Source organism: Dendropsophus ebraccatus, chromosome 13, assembly GCF_027789765.1.
Source record: "Dendropsophus ebraccatus isolate aDenEbr1 chromosome 13, aDenEbr1.pat, whole genome shotgun sequence".
Lineage (NCBI taxonomy): Eukaryota > Metazoa > Chordata > Amphibia > Anura > Hylidae > Dendropsophus > Dendropsophus ebraccatus.
In genome coordinates this window covers 40,054,201-40,071,611 of record NC_091466.1, presented here as the reverse complement: position 1 = coordinate 40,071,611, position 17,411 = coordinate 40,054,201, and the positions used below count along the sequence as shown (strand labels likewise).

Here is a 17,411-nt window from a genome sequence, read left to right as displayed (position 1 = left end):
CAGTCATGTCCCTGGTGGCCTAGTTAACCACTCAGTCATTGTAGTAAACGGAGACAGCACTTAGGTGAAAGTGAAAAAATCTTGTGGCTTTATTCACACCCCTGCGACGTTTCGGCTATACACACTAGCCTTTCTCAAGCAGAAATACACAGTGTCAAACTCACGCTTAAATAAGTGTTCACAGCAATCAAGGAAATCACATCACATGTGCATAATTAGAATCATGATGAAATAATACATAAACAATGTGAAAAAAATACATCCGTATAAACAATGTGCACAGCAGTGACATAAGAAGCTGTATCATATACAGCATAGTGTCGATCAATATGATATACATCGTGTACAAAGAACCTCAGTGTAAATATAACTGTGTCACATGTGTCAAAAATGTATAATAGATAAAATATTAAAGGATGATTACCCCATCCACAAACATCCATGGCGTCCCGCTATGTAGGATAGAGATTAGCTGCAGCATGGCGTCCGGTCAGAGTGCAGCAGACGGATCACGTCAGTCTCTAGCGTCGGCGCATGCGCAGTACAGGATTGAAACTCAAGCGGCCATATTGGAAAAGGGCTGTATTGCCCGGGTCCAAGAAGGGTGATTAACCCTTACCAAAGCGGTACATGGCTGCGGATCCGTGACAATGTAATTGCCAAACACTATCACATCAACGTAATCACTGTAATAGACAAAAAATGTCAAGCGTTCATAAGCTTACAAAGGAGAACAACTATAGGTATATATACCTTAAGGAAAGAGTACCACAGCCCATGTAGGTCACGGTGGACAGCGCCACCCTATGGTATGCTGCTGTAGTGTACAGAAATATATGTTTTTTAATGATGGCACACAACTGTATGGACTCGGTGGACTGCGCCACCCTGTTAGCACACCAAGGACCAACCTCATGCCTCTCAAGGGCCACCCCACATGTTCATGCGAGGACGCCCCCGAGAGAGCACAGCAGCCCCGGACATCACACTAGGTAGTGTCAACATCCGGGCTGACGCGGTCCCCCGCGGCCACCCAGGAAAGAACCCACAGTGTGGCCAAAGTTGGCTAAAGCATAACCGCTGCTGATAAATAAAAACGCCCTACAAACTCAGATCCGCAGCCACGTCCCCTAACGCAAGGACAGACACCCCACAATTACAAAAAAATAATGAAATAAATAAATAGTAATGATAATAAAAATTAGAAAAAACTGCCTAAATAATAAATTGGACCCAAGGACATAGTCCCCCAAAAAAAAGGATGACCAAGAGAAACTCCAGAAATGTTAGTGATGCGTGAAATTGTTTGCGGGAGCCACTTCAGATGCTTGAGATTTGTGGTTGGAAGTAATTCATCCCAAGACGAAGATCAGACATCTAAAAATAGACGAAGAAAAAGAGATTACTAGTGGAACAGAATATGTAGAATGTTAACAACGTAACTATATGTCATTTGACACTAAAGCATCCTCATTTCAACCTGACGATGTGGCAGAAATCAATGTCGGCGGTTGCGTGTCACCGCACCCATCCACAGTCACCGTACAAACAAACATTACAACCTGAAATCGAGGTTTAACCCCCGTGGTGCCAGACAATCTAATCTATGAATCCACATAAGTTCTCTCCGTTTGAGTTCCGCCACTCTGTCACCTCCCCGCCTCTTTCTTAACACTCTGTCAAGAATTACAAACCTCAGATCTTCCAATTTATGAGATCTTTCAAGAAAGTGCTGTGGCACAGGTAAGTCAGTTCTTCCTGTCCTGATTTTTGAGCGATGTTTATTGATTCGAGCCCTGCAGTTCACAGTGGTCTCCCCCACATATAACATATTACATGGGCATACTATCACATAGACAACAAAGTCTGATAGGCATGTCAAATGTTCGCGGATTCTGTATGTGTAGCCTGTCGTAGGATGTGTAAACGAAGGACCCTTCAACATTAAGGGGCAGTTGTTGCAACCAAGACAAGGATAACAACCTAGTTTGCGTTCCCCTATGTGGCTTTGTCTCAACTGTGTGACGGGACCTATATCTGCCCTAACCAGGGTGTCGAAAAGACGATCCAATACATCTAATACCCAGAATGATGCAGATAATGAGTCCGCTGTTTTTTTAGATCCACTAGACGCCCCAGAAGGGGCGGAAGGAAGCACCGGAGGAGATTCAAGGGACAGAGATGGCAGACAACAGAAGCGGGACCGCGGCTTTCCACGCAACCAACGGAATGCCCCAGCGAGGACGCAGAGGAGGGAGTCCCTGAGGGATCAATCTACACCGAAACCATGAACTGTCTAACATCTACAGATTTAGTGGTAAATATTTCATCACGTCCTCTGTCTGATATTGAATCTAATGTCCTTAATAAGGGATTAACCTTTTGTCCACAGAATAAAATAGACTGGTTCCAGTTAGAACTTGACTTACATGAGGTGTACCGTCAACTAAAACTTAAGTTATGGTTTCTTGATAAGTATGGCACTGTAGCTGAGAGTGTCAGCGAGCTCAACTTGGGTGATGTTGGATTACGTAGGAGGAGTGGTTTTAATCCACCAACCTCGAATCCTGTGATTGAAACTTTCAGAATTAATGTTAAACAACAAATTGATAACCTCAAATGTATGGAGTTTTCTTCTGGTTTTAATAACATGTCTAGGACAGAAAGAGCTGCTCTTAATGACCTTCGGCGGGATGGTTCCATCACCATCAAGCCCGCTGACAAGGGGGGTGCCTTGGTGGTGATGGATACATCTGACTATGTTGATGAAATTCTGAGACAGTTATCGGACAGTGATGTATATGTACCACTCACTGGTGATCCTAAATATAGGATCAAGAGGAGGATTGACAGTATAGTATGTGAAGCGTTCTCATTGAATGTAATTGATAACAACCTGAAAGAATTTTTGGAGGTAGAACATCCGGTTACTCCGGTCCTGTATATACTTCCAAAAATTCACAAAAGTCTCTCAAACCCCCCAGGACGGCCCATCGTTTCGGGCCGAGGGTCCATCTTTGGTCCTTTAGCCATCTACTTAGACAAAGCCCTTAGAGGGTTTGCCACCTGTGCGAGGTCCTATATCAGGGATACGCAGGACTTTATCACTAAGCTTAGTGAAGTGGAAGTTGACGATCAGGTGACTTTAGTCTCCTTTGACGTGACATCACTCTACACTTCGATTGACCACTCTCGGGGTCTCAGGGTTGTAGAAGAGGCACTGGACTATTCTGATATCACACCGCATGCCAAAACATTCCTACTTGACCTGTTAAGTGTTATACTGACAGAGAATTACTTCCTTTTTCAGGACACGTTCTACGCCCAGAGGCGCGGAACTGCGATGGGCAGTAACGTCGCACCGACATATGCTAACATGTATATGTCGGCATTGGAGGACAAGTTCGTCTATGTGTCCCACCACTTCGGCCAGGTGTTGAGGTGGTGGAGATACATAGACGACATCTTTGTCATTTGGAAAGGTACAACTGAGCAGTTACAGGACTTCTTTCAATACCTCAACACAATAGACGAGACCATCAAGTTCACACAGGTAGTTTCCCGGGATGGTATACAATTCCTTGACCCATGGGTTTACAGGGATGGGAACAGGTTAATCACTGATCTATTTGTAAAGCCCACGGACCGTAACAATTTGTTGCGGTATGATAGTTTCCACCCCCATCCAATGGTTCTGTCCCTACCATTTAGCCAATTGTTGAGAGTGAAGAGGATAGTACAAGACCCAACGAAACTCCCTGAAAGACTTGACATCATGTGCAACAAATTCATGACAAGACGATACCCTGTTCCACTAATCACACAACAAAGAGAAAAAGCACTGTCCCCCAGACCTACCGAACAGTTGAGACGAATGATTGCCCACGCATGACGGTGGTGACGACCTATTCTCAAGCTAGCAAACACATTTCCCGGATATTACAAAAAGAGTGGCAGATTTTGGGTAGAGCCTTCCCTCAGATTGGTGAGTTTAAGGTCACACCTAGGATGGCCTATAGGAGACCTATAAATCTAAGAGACACCCTGGTTAGGGCAGATATAGGTCCCGTCACACAGTTGAGACAAAGCCACATAGGGGAACGCAAACTAGGTTGTTATCCTTGTCTTGGTTGCAACAACTGCCCCTTAATGTTGAAGGGTCCTTCGTTTACACATCCTACGACAGGCTACACATACAGAATCCGCGAACATTTGACATGCCTATCAGACTTTGTTGTCTATGTGATAGTATGCCCATGTAATATGTTATATGTGGGGGAGACCACTGTGAACTGCAGGGCTCGAATCAATAAACATCGCTCAACAATCAGGACAGGAAGAACTGACTTACCTGTGCCACAGCACTTTCTTGAAAGATCTCATAAATTGGAAGATCTGAGGTTTGTAATTCTTGACAGAGTGTTAAGAAAGAGGCGGGGAGGTGACAGAGTGGCGGAACTCAAACGGAGAGAACTTATGTGGATTCATAGATTAGATTGTCTGGCACCACGGGGGTTAAACCTCGATTTCAGGTTGTAATGTTTGTTTGTACGGTGACTGTGGATGGGTGCGGTGACACGCAACCGCCGACATTGATTTCTGCCACATCGTCAGGTTGAAATGAGGATGCTTTAGTGTCAAATGACATATAGTTACGTTGTTAACATTCTACATATTCTGTTCCACTAGTAATCTCTTTTTCTTCGTCTATTTTTAGATGTCTGATCTTCGTTTTGGGATGAATTACTTCCAACCACAAATCTCAAGCATCTGAAGTGGCTCCCGCAAACAATTTCACGCATCACTAACATTTCTGGAGTTTCTCTTGGTCATCCTTTTTTTTGGGGGACTATGTCCTTGGGTCCAATTTATTATTTAGGCAGTTTTTTCTAATTTTTATTATCATTACTATTTATTTATTTCATTATTTTTTTGTAATTGTGGGGTGTCTGTCCTTGCGTTAGGGGACGTGGCTGCGGATCTGAGTTTGTAGGGCGTTTTTATTTATCAGCAGCGGTTATGCTTTAGCCAACTTTGGCCACACTGTGGGTTCTTTCCTGGGTGGCCGCGGGGGACCGCGTCAGCCCGGATGTTGACACTACCTAGTGTGATGTCCGGGGCTGCTGTGCTCTCTCGGGGGCGTCCTCGCATGAACATGTGGGGTGGCCCTTGAGAGGCATGAGGTTGGTCCTTGGTGTGCTAACAGGGTGGCGCAGTCCACCGAGTCCATACAGTTGTGTGCCATCATTAAAAAACATATATTTCTGTACACTACAGCAGCATACCATAGGGTGGCGCTGTCCACCGTGACCTACATGGGCTGTGGTACTCTTTCCTTAAGGTATATATACCTATAGTTGTTCTCCTTTGTAAGCTTATGAACGCTTGACATTTTTTGTCTATTACAGTGATTACGTTGATGTGATAGTGTTTGGCAATTACATTGTCACGGATCCGCAGCCATGTACCGCTTTGGTAAGGGTTAATCACCCTTCTTGGACCCGGGCAAAACAGCCCTTTTCCAATATGGCCGCTTGAGTTTCAATCCTGTACTGCGCATGCGCCGACGCTAGAGACTGACGTGATCCGTCTGCTGCACTCTGACCGGACGCCATGCTGCAGCTAATCTCTATCCTACATAGCGGGACGCCATGGATGTTTGTGGATGGGGTAATCATCCTTTAATATTTTATCTATTATACATTTTTGACACATGTGACACAGTTATATTTACACTGAGGTTCTTTGTACACGATGTATATCATATTGATCGACACTATGCTGTATATGATACAGCTTCTTATGTCACTGCTGTGCACATCGTTTATACGGATGTATTTTTTTCACATTGTTTATGTATTATTTCATCATGATTCTAATTATGCACATGTGATGTGATTTCCTTGATTGCTGTGAACACTTATTTAAGCATGAGTTTGACACTGTGTATTTCTGCTTGAGAAAGGCTAGTGTGTATAGCCGAAACGTCGCAGGGGTGTGAATAAAGCCACAAGATTTTTTCACTTTCACCTAAGTGCTGTCTCCGTTTACTACATTGTTTGGAGTCCGGATTTTCTTTGAGTTCCATCTGGTGAGGCGTGCACTACTCTATATATTTTTCCATTTTTTGCCATTTGGCTGTTTGTGCTGTTACCTTTTTGCATACTTTGTTTGGCTAAACCCCTCAGTCATGTCCCTGGTGGCCTAGTTAACTCCTCAGTCATGTCCCTGGTGGCCTAGTTAACCCCCCCAGCCATGTCCCTGGTGGCCTAGTTAACCCCCCCAGTCATGTCCCTGGTAGCCTAGTTAACTCCTCAGTCATGTCCCTGGTGGCCTAGTTAACCCCTCAGTCATGTCCCTGGTGGCCTAGTTAACCCCTCAGTCATGTCCCTGGTGGCCTAGTTAACTCCTCAGTCATGTCCCTGGTGGCCTAGTTAACCCCCCCAGTCATGTCCCTGGTAGCCTAGTCAACCCCCCCCCCCCCCAGTCATGTCCCTGGTAGCCTAGTTACCCCCCCCCCCAGTCATGTCCCTGGTAGCCTAGTTAACCCCCCCCCCCAGTCATGTCCCTGGTAGCCTAGTTAACCCCCCCCCCCCCCCCCCCCAGTCATGTCCCTGGTGGCCTAGTTAACCCCCAGTGTCTGCCCCAAATGAAAAAAATAAACATCCCACTCACCTTTCCTCCGCTCCCACGCTGTCCAGGTCCTCTTCTCCCTCCTCTCTTCTGAGCCGGTCTTCTCCTGCAGGCGGCGCGATGAAATGACGTCATCGCGCGCGGCCCGCAGGAGTCAGAAGACGTGCGCCACGCTGGTGAGGCAGGAGCCGGCATACAACACATCTTCCTGTGTCTGTGCCAGCTCCTGCCCCCTCTAGCGCGGCGCACGTCACAGGAGGGCAGGAGACAGAAGATGTGCACCGCTCTGAGGGGAAGGAGCTGGCACTCACAGCATCCTCCTGGCAGCTGTCACAGACACAGGAGGATGCCGTGTGTGTCGGCTCCTTCTCCTCCAGAGCGGCGCATGTCACAGGGGAGCCGCGGGCCACATCCGGAGGTGCCAGGGGCCGGATGCGGCCCGCGGGCCGGAGGTTCCCCACCCCTGGTTTACACAGACAGATATATCTGACAGATTTTGGAAGCCAAAGCTAGTAATGGATTTGAAAAGAGGAGAAATCCCAGTCTTTCCTTTACAACCTGATCTCTGTTTTTTTTAGTCTTTTTCTGGCTTTGGCTTCAAAACTTTGGCAGATAATCTGTGTAAAGGGACCCTTGGCCTCCTCACTAAAGCTGATGTAACAAGCCAACCATTTTGTGTGTGTGGAGTAGTCTGCAGCCCCGACTCCAACTCCAGCTCCTTCACCAGACACAGAGGAAAACAATGCCAGATCCCTGTGATATACAAGTCAGGTGTAGGCCCAGATTTATCAGCTCTCTCTCAGCACCCACGCTCCTGAATCAACACGGCCCCACAGGAACTACCCGTTCAGCCAGTCAGTGACTGCAGCTCTGTCCCGCCTCAGTCACAGATTGGCTTACTTAGTGGAGCCGTGACATCACAGAATCAGGATCCCAGCGGGGAACCATGAGCCGTGAAGCTCTGAAGAGGGCACGTGGATGGGTAAATAACACTTTAATATATGATCCCACCTCCCCCTGCCTCCCCACCCCCCTGGACTTTTCACTGTTGCCCAGAATACCCCTTCAATTTCTACCTGTCTCTCCCTCGCAAACACACACACTGCCAACTGCAGCCATAGCACACTAAAGAAAAACACAATATTCTCCCAGAGAGAAAACACCACATAATAATATTAATAATGCTTTTATTTGTACAGCGCACACTGATTCCGCAGCACTTTACAGGTTGTGCCAATTACTGCTCATACAGCAAGGGAAAAGAGAACAGCAGGAAGAGAACAACAAAGATCTCCACCCGCACACAAAATGAACTCTTCCAACTCAGAAACAAACTGCCAAATAGTGACCTTCAACTTTTCCCCGCCCACCCTTATCTAATAGGGCCAGGCTTTTTGACTGTATGATATACTGTATCAATGAAATGCTTCACTCCGTATAACTAAAATGTATGTAAGAAAGTATTTTTCTGGTGGTAATAAATAAGATCCTTAAATTGATAGAACATAAAATATAATTGAGGAACATTTATAAAATTCATATGAAAACTCTATTATAAAATTTTAAAAGATTTTTATTTTATTTCTTTGTTTTATAGCTGGAGTTGGAGTCTGTTCCTTTTTTCCGATTCTGACTCCAGCCAAAATTAGCTCCCACTCTGACTACACGGCCCTGGTAACATGGCCACCTGACTCCCAAAAGGCACAAGTCGGTGGAAAGAAGTTTCGTTTCAACTGTATGTTCAACCAAGAAGTGGGAGAAGCACATGCAAACAAAAATGAATCAAAACATTTAAATTAAAGAATCTGCACGGGAAAGACAAGAATGACTGCACTTCTAAGAAATGTTGGGCACCACATAATTCACACACAGACAATATGAATGGCCAGAAATGCTTATGAAGCAGTTCACATAGAGCCACTGGCATTAAGTGCAAGTCTGAATATTGTTTCAGCATTCGCTCCATTCAATGGAAACTATTTTCTATTTCCATTGGCCTGCAGCAAGGTTTGGAAATTAATTTAAGGGAACATAAGAAAACTCTTAATCACAACACATTACACCGGTCACAGATAAATGCCATCTAGCCTCCGGGAACAGAAGTTTTATTTACAAAGACTAACTAGGACCGTTTTAACCTAGCTTTAGCCATCCTAGCATATGGTGGGTTCAGAAACTACAGAGCAGAAAAAGAAAGGAGAAAATGAGTGAGATCAGAATTTGGTCCAACATGCTTGGTTAAAAAAAAAAAAAAAAAAAAAATGGATAGATAGATAGATATCTATATCTATATCTATATATATATATATATCTATCTCAAATCTTGCCAGGTCACCAAACGTACGGCCTCAAAGTGAAGTTGTTGTTATAAAGGCGTTAGGCCCCTCTTACAGGGGCAATGAACAGCCCAAGATCACCCTGTGTTTTAGGGCTAGTGATCAGCCAACAAACAAGCAGACACTTCTGAACTGCTGAAAAATTATTAGCTGTCAGCCGCATATCTCCCCGTGTAAGAGGTGTGCAGTAATATGAGCATTTGTGTATGCATTTTGGGTTATGGATTGCAGTAAAGTTTTCACAGACCTTCACCATTCTTGAATTGGTTCGCAGAAGTTTGCGCACGATCATCAAAAGGAAGTCCATTTCTTCTGTGCGTTCATGAACCTATAGATAGAAATAAGTAAAGAACAAATAGGACATCAGAAAAAAAAAAAAACATTAACATTTTTATAGAGATATTCAAGTGAAATTAAGTGCAGAATAAACCCTTAGGGCCCTATTACATGGAGCAATAGCCGGCCGAATCGGTCCATGTAATAGAAACAACGATCATCAGCTTATTGTGCCTTTAGGTCTGGACCTATAATCATCGATTATACTGTTACATACACTGTTATACATTACCTCTCCACACTCCCAGTCTTCTGCCCTCTGCTTACTTCCCGTCAACTGCAGCTTCGAAACAGGCTGTGAGCCGACAGGCCGCTCAACCGATCACTGGCCACAGCGGTACCGACCAGTGATTGGCTGAGAAGCCTGTCAGCTCAGTGGCTATTTGAAAGCTGCAGCCGTCGAGAAGCTTAGGGCAGGAGAACACCGGAAGCGTGGAGAGGTAATGTATAACAGTTTAGGGCAAGGGCTGCACAGACATTGCTAACGATGTCTGTGCAGCCTTTGCTAAATGCTTATCGAGCCTTGTAACAGGCTCAGTAACAGGCTCATTTACATTACTGATCAGGCTGTCATCAGCTCGTCTAATAGGCTGGGTTCACAAATGTCCAGCAATCTGGCACCATCCGTGATGAGAACGGATGAGGACACCAGAAGCCACAAGCTGAATCTTTTGTATTCAGCGTCACTTCCATTGCCCCATAAGCTGAAATGGTACAAGGCACCAGACAGACAGACAGACATATATTATATATATATATATATACACAGTGGTGCCTTGGATTACGAGCATAATTCGTTCCGAGACTGTGCTTGTAATCCAAATCCACTCTTAAACCAAAGCAAATTTTCCCATAAAAATTCATAGAAATGCAGACAATTGGTTCCACACCCCAAAAATAATGATTTATTATTCTGAATAACATGTAAAACAAATGAAACAAACATTCAGAAACATCAAAATATGTCAAATTATAAGTTACTGTACAGTAATGGAGAAGATGGGAAACACCAGGGCTGACAGAGACTGCAGGGAGTATGAAGGAATGAGCAGGACAGATGTGGGCACAGTATAGCAGTACTCTCTGTCCGGGGAGAGAGGGGTTACAGCTATGGAGATATTACCTCCACAGTCCTGTCCCCTGATGTAAGCCCCAGCCTGAAGTGGATCTGCTATGATTTGAAAGGTGAGGGAGACTTCCTGGGTCAGAGTACAGGGCTGTAGACCCTGCTATGCAGACCATGACCCTCCCCCACTCGCGCTCCCACCCAGTACAGGGAGTTCTTGAACCAAAGCAATGCTCTTAAACCAAGTCACAATTTTGAAAAACTGTGAGCTCCTAAACCAAAACGCTCTTAAACCAAGTTACTCTTAAACGAAGGTACCACTGTAATATATATACATACATATACACACACACACACACGCGCACACCCTTTGGCATATTTTACCTCCAGGCTAATTTAAAACTTCTGCATGCAAAGAAAGGAAGAAAAAAAGGAAGAATTTTTGGTGTTTGTTTTTTTTTTAATTATTCATTTTATCTATGTTTTATTTTTTTTATTATTTTTGTCTTTGTGTATGTGGGCCTCTCTTCTCTCCATTGACAGATGATGTTAGTGGAGATAGGGGTCAGGTGTGATGGATTTTCATTGCCAGACCTTTTTGTTCTCAGAGAGATAAACCACTGACAGAGAAGCCTTGGTTGCGGCTTACCCTTCCCCTCACCCAAAAAATATCAGCTGCTGTATGTCCTGCACAAAGTGGTGAATTCTCTCCAGTCTGAAAAAAAATTAAGTTCAACCAAGGAGAGGATGGATACAGGGAAGGGGGGGGGGGTGATAGGTTCTATACATAAATTTTCTTTTTAGGTTTGTATGTACCTATCTTGAATATCCACCCTGTGAGATGACTTTTGCTTTGCCTTTTGAATATGAAGGCAGTCTGCGAACTGCCATTTGTTCATAGGTATGTACACGTTATTCAAAAACAATAAAAATGAAGGTTGGGGGGGGGGGGGACTTCCTGTTTTGTACAGATTATTCTCCAGTAGTGTCTGCACTACCACAGCCAGGACTACATTGAATGGTGACACCACTGGTATAGCTATTCACAGTAAGTTTTGTTCAGAGCCAAGCCTCTCCCACCTTATGGAATGACTTCTGCACAGGTCACAGAGAATGCCTAGTGAACTCATTATAACGAATAGGGTCTGGTAGGGCTGGGCGATAATGGCCTAAATCAATATCGCGGTTTATCGCACATGTAGCTGCAGTAACGATAATTGAACGATAATTATGACACACCCCTTTGTAAGCCACACCCACTTGTATGTGCCAAACTCAGGATATTTCGATTAAAAAAAAAGGAAAAAAAAAATAAAAAATTTCTTACTGAGCAGCAACACAAGGCTGTGAAATTAGTCTATTTGTCATTATTAGGGGTCTCAGCAGAGTTATGGTGCGTTTACACGTAACGATTATTGTGCGAATTTGCGCGATAACGATCGAATTTGAACGATAATCTTACGTGTAAACGCAGCGAACGATCAAACGACGAACGAGAAATCGTTCATTTTGATCTTTCAACATGTTATCAAATCGTTGTTCGCAAAAAATTCACAGATCGTTCTGTGTAAACAGTCGTTCGCCGATTTAACCAATGTGTGAGATAGGCTTAAGGATCGCAAAACGAATTTTCCGTACGATATATCGTACCGTATAAATGCTGATCATTATGAAAAAAAAAATCGTTACTCCGACATCGTTAATCGTACGATCGGGCCAATTATGGTTTGTGTAAACGCACCATTAGCGTATGTTCACATCTTGTTTTTCTCCACACGTCGGGCTACACGTCAGCAATCAGTGAAAAAAGGATGCGGACGTGCAGCCCAAAGTGCGGCCGACGGCCACATGACGGCTACATTGACTTTAATGAGCAGGACAGAGTCATTATGTGACTGTGTTCTGCTCATTTGCTGGACGTACACGGCTTTTGTGCAGGATCTGGTCGACCGTGCTTTTGAGTACTGCACAAAAGCCGTGTACGTCCAGCAAATGAGCAGAACACAGTCACATAATGACTCTGTCCTGCTCATTAAAGTCAATGTGGTCGTCATGTGGCCGTCGGTCGCACGTCTGGCTGCATGCATCCTTTTTTCACCGATTCCTGACGTGTAGCCCGACTTGTGGAGAAAAACGTGATGTGAACATACCCTTATACAGCTCTATTTAAACAAGAGGGGGGACAGGTCTCTGTATATACACATAGGAGGGGAAACAGGTCTCTGTATATACACATAGGAGGGGGGACAGGTCTCTGTATATACACATAGGAGGGGGACAGGTCTCTGTATATACACATAGGAGGGGGGACAGGTCTCTGTATATACACATAGGAGACTACTGAGACAGCTCTGCTATTGTAGTGTCCATGAACTGAGACAGCTCTGCTATGCTCTGTGTACATAGTGTCAGTGTGGGTGTCAGTGACAATAGACAGAGCACGGCAGCTAAACAAGAAAGCGGCTCCTCCGTGCAATAACCTGCTGATACACAGACACTGCCCCTATCCCAGCTTTGATAGTTATCTGGCCTGGGGGGGAAATGATTTACAACCCTGCGGCTGTAGGTGTACCTCCCGGAGACTGGTGACAGGGGAGGGCTCTGTGGACGGCAGCGGCACATAGTAGGAAGAGGTTACCTCATGAGAGCTGCTGCTGTTAGTTACTCGGAGGGGGAAAACTGTGGCAGTGCACAGTGACTGGAGCCTCTGGAACCGCTCTGGCTCCAGGTCACTGCTCTGTGCGGCAATTGGCCTGTTTGAAAGGACGGGTCCCGGCAGGGACAGGAGGGGGAGGGGGCAGAGCGGTCACTCCAGCAGAAGCAGTCCGGTTGTCGGCTCTGTGCTGCATGTGCTGACCGGGGAGAGAGGCCCAGGAGGGGAGCGCAGGACACTTGGAGGCTGCACTTGGCCGCTGCTCTCCCCAGGCTGTAGTGCCAGAGCTCAGTGATCCTTCATCCCATCCGCTGCAGCCACATCCTGCCTGGCTGCCGGCATCCCTGCTCAGCACACAAACATTTGAAATACCGCAGATACCGTCCTGGCAAAGTTGAGGTCGGTTAACCGACGCCAGAGACGGTATCGGTATTTTCACGGTATACCGCCCAGCCCTAGGGTCTGGGTCAGTCTACTGTACCTAAGATGGCTGCCCCCATAATAATGTATTCAAAAATAATGAAAAAGACAAGAAAACAGAAACATTAGAAGGAAAGAACATGTTTAACTATCTGGCTCTAATCAGTGAAAAAATAAACCAAGGTAAATCATCCACTTTAAAAAGTACTTGCAAATGTAATGAAGGTGAACCCATGACTTTGAGTTTCTGTGAAGCATTAATATTTCACAGCCAACCATATGTTAAGAATGTATCCTACAAAAAAAAAAAAAAAAAAAAAAAAAAATACAGGCTAGAAATATAAAAAAAAATAAGAGTATGGACAAATTAGGCAAGTCATTTTATTCTCCAAGGGTATCCGAGTACTGGAAAAGACCTGCTCCAGTGCAACCAAAAGGTCACCCCTCTGCTGACATTTCAGGAATGACAATGAACTGCCGGGAGGATTTATTGCGGGGGGAAACCATGCAAAGGGAAGCAAACAGGTTTTTACTATATAAAGAGCATCTACATGCAATTTAACATGAAAAAACTTAAGACTGTTTCTTAAGGAGACCAAGAAATCTTTCCATCTTACATAAGGCGGTTAAACGCTCTCATCACTTATAATTACACTAGACATTAGATGTTACTAGAATAGAGAAGGCTTCAGTAAAATACACACAACTACTCAATCTGACGATTTACAGGGCATACACATGTTTATACATCGTCATATCACTGAGTCAGGTCAGAAAAGAACATAGTGGATTTCTCATTAAGGGGTTGACTCTTCAGAGAGGACATCTCCTAAAATGTGTCCACTAAGGCAACCAGATAATCCTGGAACCTGAATCAGGAACAAGTCATGGGTGCCAAGCAGAAGCTCTCAAAGAATTCTATTGTGACGTGCATCTTGGTATCTAACACTTGCTTTAGGTGTCAGCCAGTTCTTATTTGCAGTCGTTTGAGATTGTTTATCGTATTAAAAAAAAAAAAAAAAAAAAAAAAAAAAAAAAAAAAAATCGCTTCATGTAATTGCCTGGAAGGTCATTATTATGTAGTGGAAAAGTTCAGATACTCCATCGCTTCCTCGTTGGATCCAGTTAGTTAACAAATATGTTCCCCTCTATCAAGCCCTATATGAGAGTAGGAAATGCACCCAAAAGTTTAAAAAGATTTTGATTCACTGGATAACTGTGGAGGCTACTGGAGGTGCCTGGTATGTATATGTGTACGGGTGTGTTGATTGGGTGCAGTAGTGATGGTTGAGTTTTGTGGTTGTTGGCACTCTTCTTGTCAACCTGATTTTATATTATTGGCTGGTGCAGTGTTATCTGATCTTTATCTTGCCCTTCCATTCCTTTGTACCCGGATTGTATACTTTTGCCTAAAGTAAATATGAATTGCCTACTAATGGTTGTATCGCATTTTACTTGAAAATGTTAAATACTTAAAAAAGAATTCTACTGTCCAGAGCACATAAAAAGTTGTTGGAACTGGAGCATGTCATCAGTTTATCTTAACCTAAACCACAGGCAGCATAAAAGAGGGACAAGTTCCCTTGTTACAATGATGTAGGATTCACTCAAACACTACTGCGTTTCATGAAATTCATCACTTGCTAGAAATGGTTTTTTTCTCGCCACACCGGCTTTGACCAATAGGTCTCTTCCTATGTGGATTTAGAGAGCCATTTATCAAACAAGACACCAGGGAACTCACCAGAGACATCCTACATCATTAGAATAAGGAATAAGCATGTCTATTCCAGATTCATATTGCCTGTAGCTCAGGAAGAATAAAATTAATGTCATTCTACTATTTAAAAAGGTCTATTAAAGAACTAGTCTATTAACCCTTTGAGGACCAGGCCCAAAATGACCCAGTGGACCGCGCAAATTTTGATCTTAGTGTTTCCGTTTTTCCCTCCTCCCCTTCTAAGAGCTCTAGCACTCTCAGTTTTCTATCTACAGGGCCATGTGAGGGCTTATTTGTTACAAGAATAGTTGTACTGTGTAATGGCGTCATTCATTTTACCATAACATGTATGATGGAACCCCAAATATATTATTTATGAAGATATAAATTGGTGAAATCGCAAAAAAGAATGCAATATGGTAACGTTTGGGGGGTTCCTGTGTCTACGTAATGCACTATATGGTAACAGCGACATGATACTATTATTCTATAGGTCAGCCCGAACACAACCATATGCAGGTTACGCAGATTCTCTAATGTTAAATATTTTTTTAAATGAAATCCTTTTTTTTGGCAATTAATTATAAATAAAATGGGACTATTGTGACGCTTATAACGGTTTTATTTTTTCACCTACGGGGCGTCATTTTTTTCCGCCATGATCTCTAGTTTTTATTAATACCATATTTGTGAAGCTCGGACGTTTTGATCACTTTTTATACATTTTTTTTTTATATAATGTAACATAAAATCGGTAATCCGCACACTTTTTTCCCTCTTTTCGTGTACGCCGTTTACCGTTCGCAATGACGCTTGTTATATTTTAATAGATCGGACAATTACGCACGCTACGGTATATTATATGTTTATTTGTTTATTTATTTTTATATGTTTTATTTATATAATGGGAAAGGGGGGTGATTTCAACTTTTATTGGGGGAGGGGTTTTGGGGTAGTGTGTTAGTGTTTTTAATTTTTTTTTTTTTTTACACATTTGAAGTCCCTTTGGGGGACTTTTACATAGATTAGTTTGATTTCTACACTGATGATTGTTATGCCATAGGCACAGCATTGATCAGTATTATCGGCGATCTGCTCATTGAGCCTGCCTGTGCGGACTTAGTGCAGCAGATCGCCGATCGGACCGCACGGAGGCAGGTGAGAGACCTCCGGCGGCCCGTTTTACCGATCGGGACCCCCTCAGTCACACTGCGGGAGTCCCGATCGGTAAGTGACAGGGGACTCCCCCTGTCACTTACACTTAAACGCCGCGGTCGCGCCGCGATCGCGGCGTTTAAGGAGTTAATGACACGCTGCAGCGTGTCATTACCGGTGAGGTCCCGGCTGCTGATTGCAGCCGGCCCCCACCTGCTATGAAGCGCGCTCCGCTCCGGAGCACGCTTCATAGCGGGAGAAACACCCAGGGCGTACAGTTACGCCCTAGGTCGTCTGGGGGTTAAAGAACTCCAAGTTAATAAGGTGACATGTCAGCCATATGTACAGTGAGTCCAAGAAGTATTTGATCCCTTGCTGATTTTCTTTGTTTGCCCACTAATAAAGACATGATCATTCTATACTTTTAACCCCTTAGCGACCCATGACGTATCTGATACGTCATGGCGCCGCGGGGGGTGTTCAGAGCGGGGTCCCGCCGGGACCCCGCTCTGAACGGCGCTGATCCCGGCTGACACGTGCAGCCGGGCAGTGCCTCTGTTAGCCGGCACGGGTCCCGTTGCAGCGCCGGCTAATTAATAATGCAGCTGTCAAACCTGACAGCTGCATTGAAGTGCTTTATGCACAACATCCCTGGTGTCTAGTGGGTCGGATCTCCCCCCCGCGATGCGATCGCGGGGGGGAGATCCGTTCTTCTGGCCGGCCCGGGCCTCAGCGTTGGAATGACGCTGATCCCGGCTCGGCAGTAGATTGCTATGGCCTGCAGCAGGCCATAGTAATCTATGACCGATCTCATGGATCTTTGCTGTGTATATACACAGCATTGATCTCTATGAGAGATCAGTGCTATGTATATACAAGCCCCCCAGGGGGGCTTCTAGTCCATGTAAAAAAAAAAGTAAAAAAGTGTTTTCATTAATAAAAAATCCCCTCCCCTAATAAAAGTCCAAATCACCCCCCTTTTCCCATTTTATAAATATAAATTAATAAATAAACATATTTAGTATCGCCGCGCGCGTAATCGCCCGAACTATTAATTTATCACATTCCTGATCTCGCACGGTAAACAGCGTC

General features: G+C 44.4%; 1 protein-coding gene across 2 annotated transcripts in view; it reads right to left on the bottom strand.

Annotated features, from left to right (window-relative positions):
* Positions 1 to 17,411, bottom strand: part of TDRD9 (tudor domain containing 9) — a 151,009-nt gene that overhangs the window by 92,447 nt on the left and 41,151 nt on the right. The window contains exons 1-2 of one of the 2 annotated variants that reach the window (XM_069950674.1): positions 9,538 to 9,609; positions 9,217 to 9,297 (exon numbers count right to left, since the gene is read on the bottom strand). In XM_069950674.1, the coding sequence (XP_069806775.1) occupies positions 9,217 to 9,276 (60 nt within the window). In that variant the 5' untranslated portion in view covers positions 9,277 to 9,297; positions 9,538 to 9,609. Of the gene's footprint in view, positions 1 to 9,216; positions 9,298 to 9,537; positions 9,610 to 17,411 lie in introns of those variants that run through there. The other variant, XM_069950673.1, reaches the window with a different exon arrangement.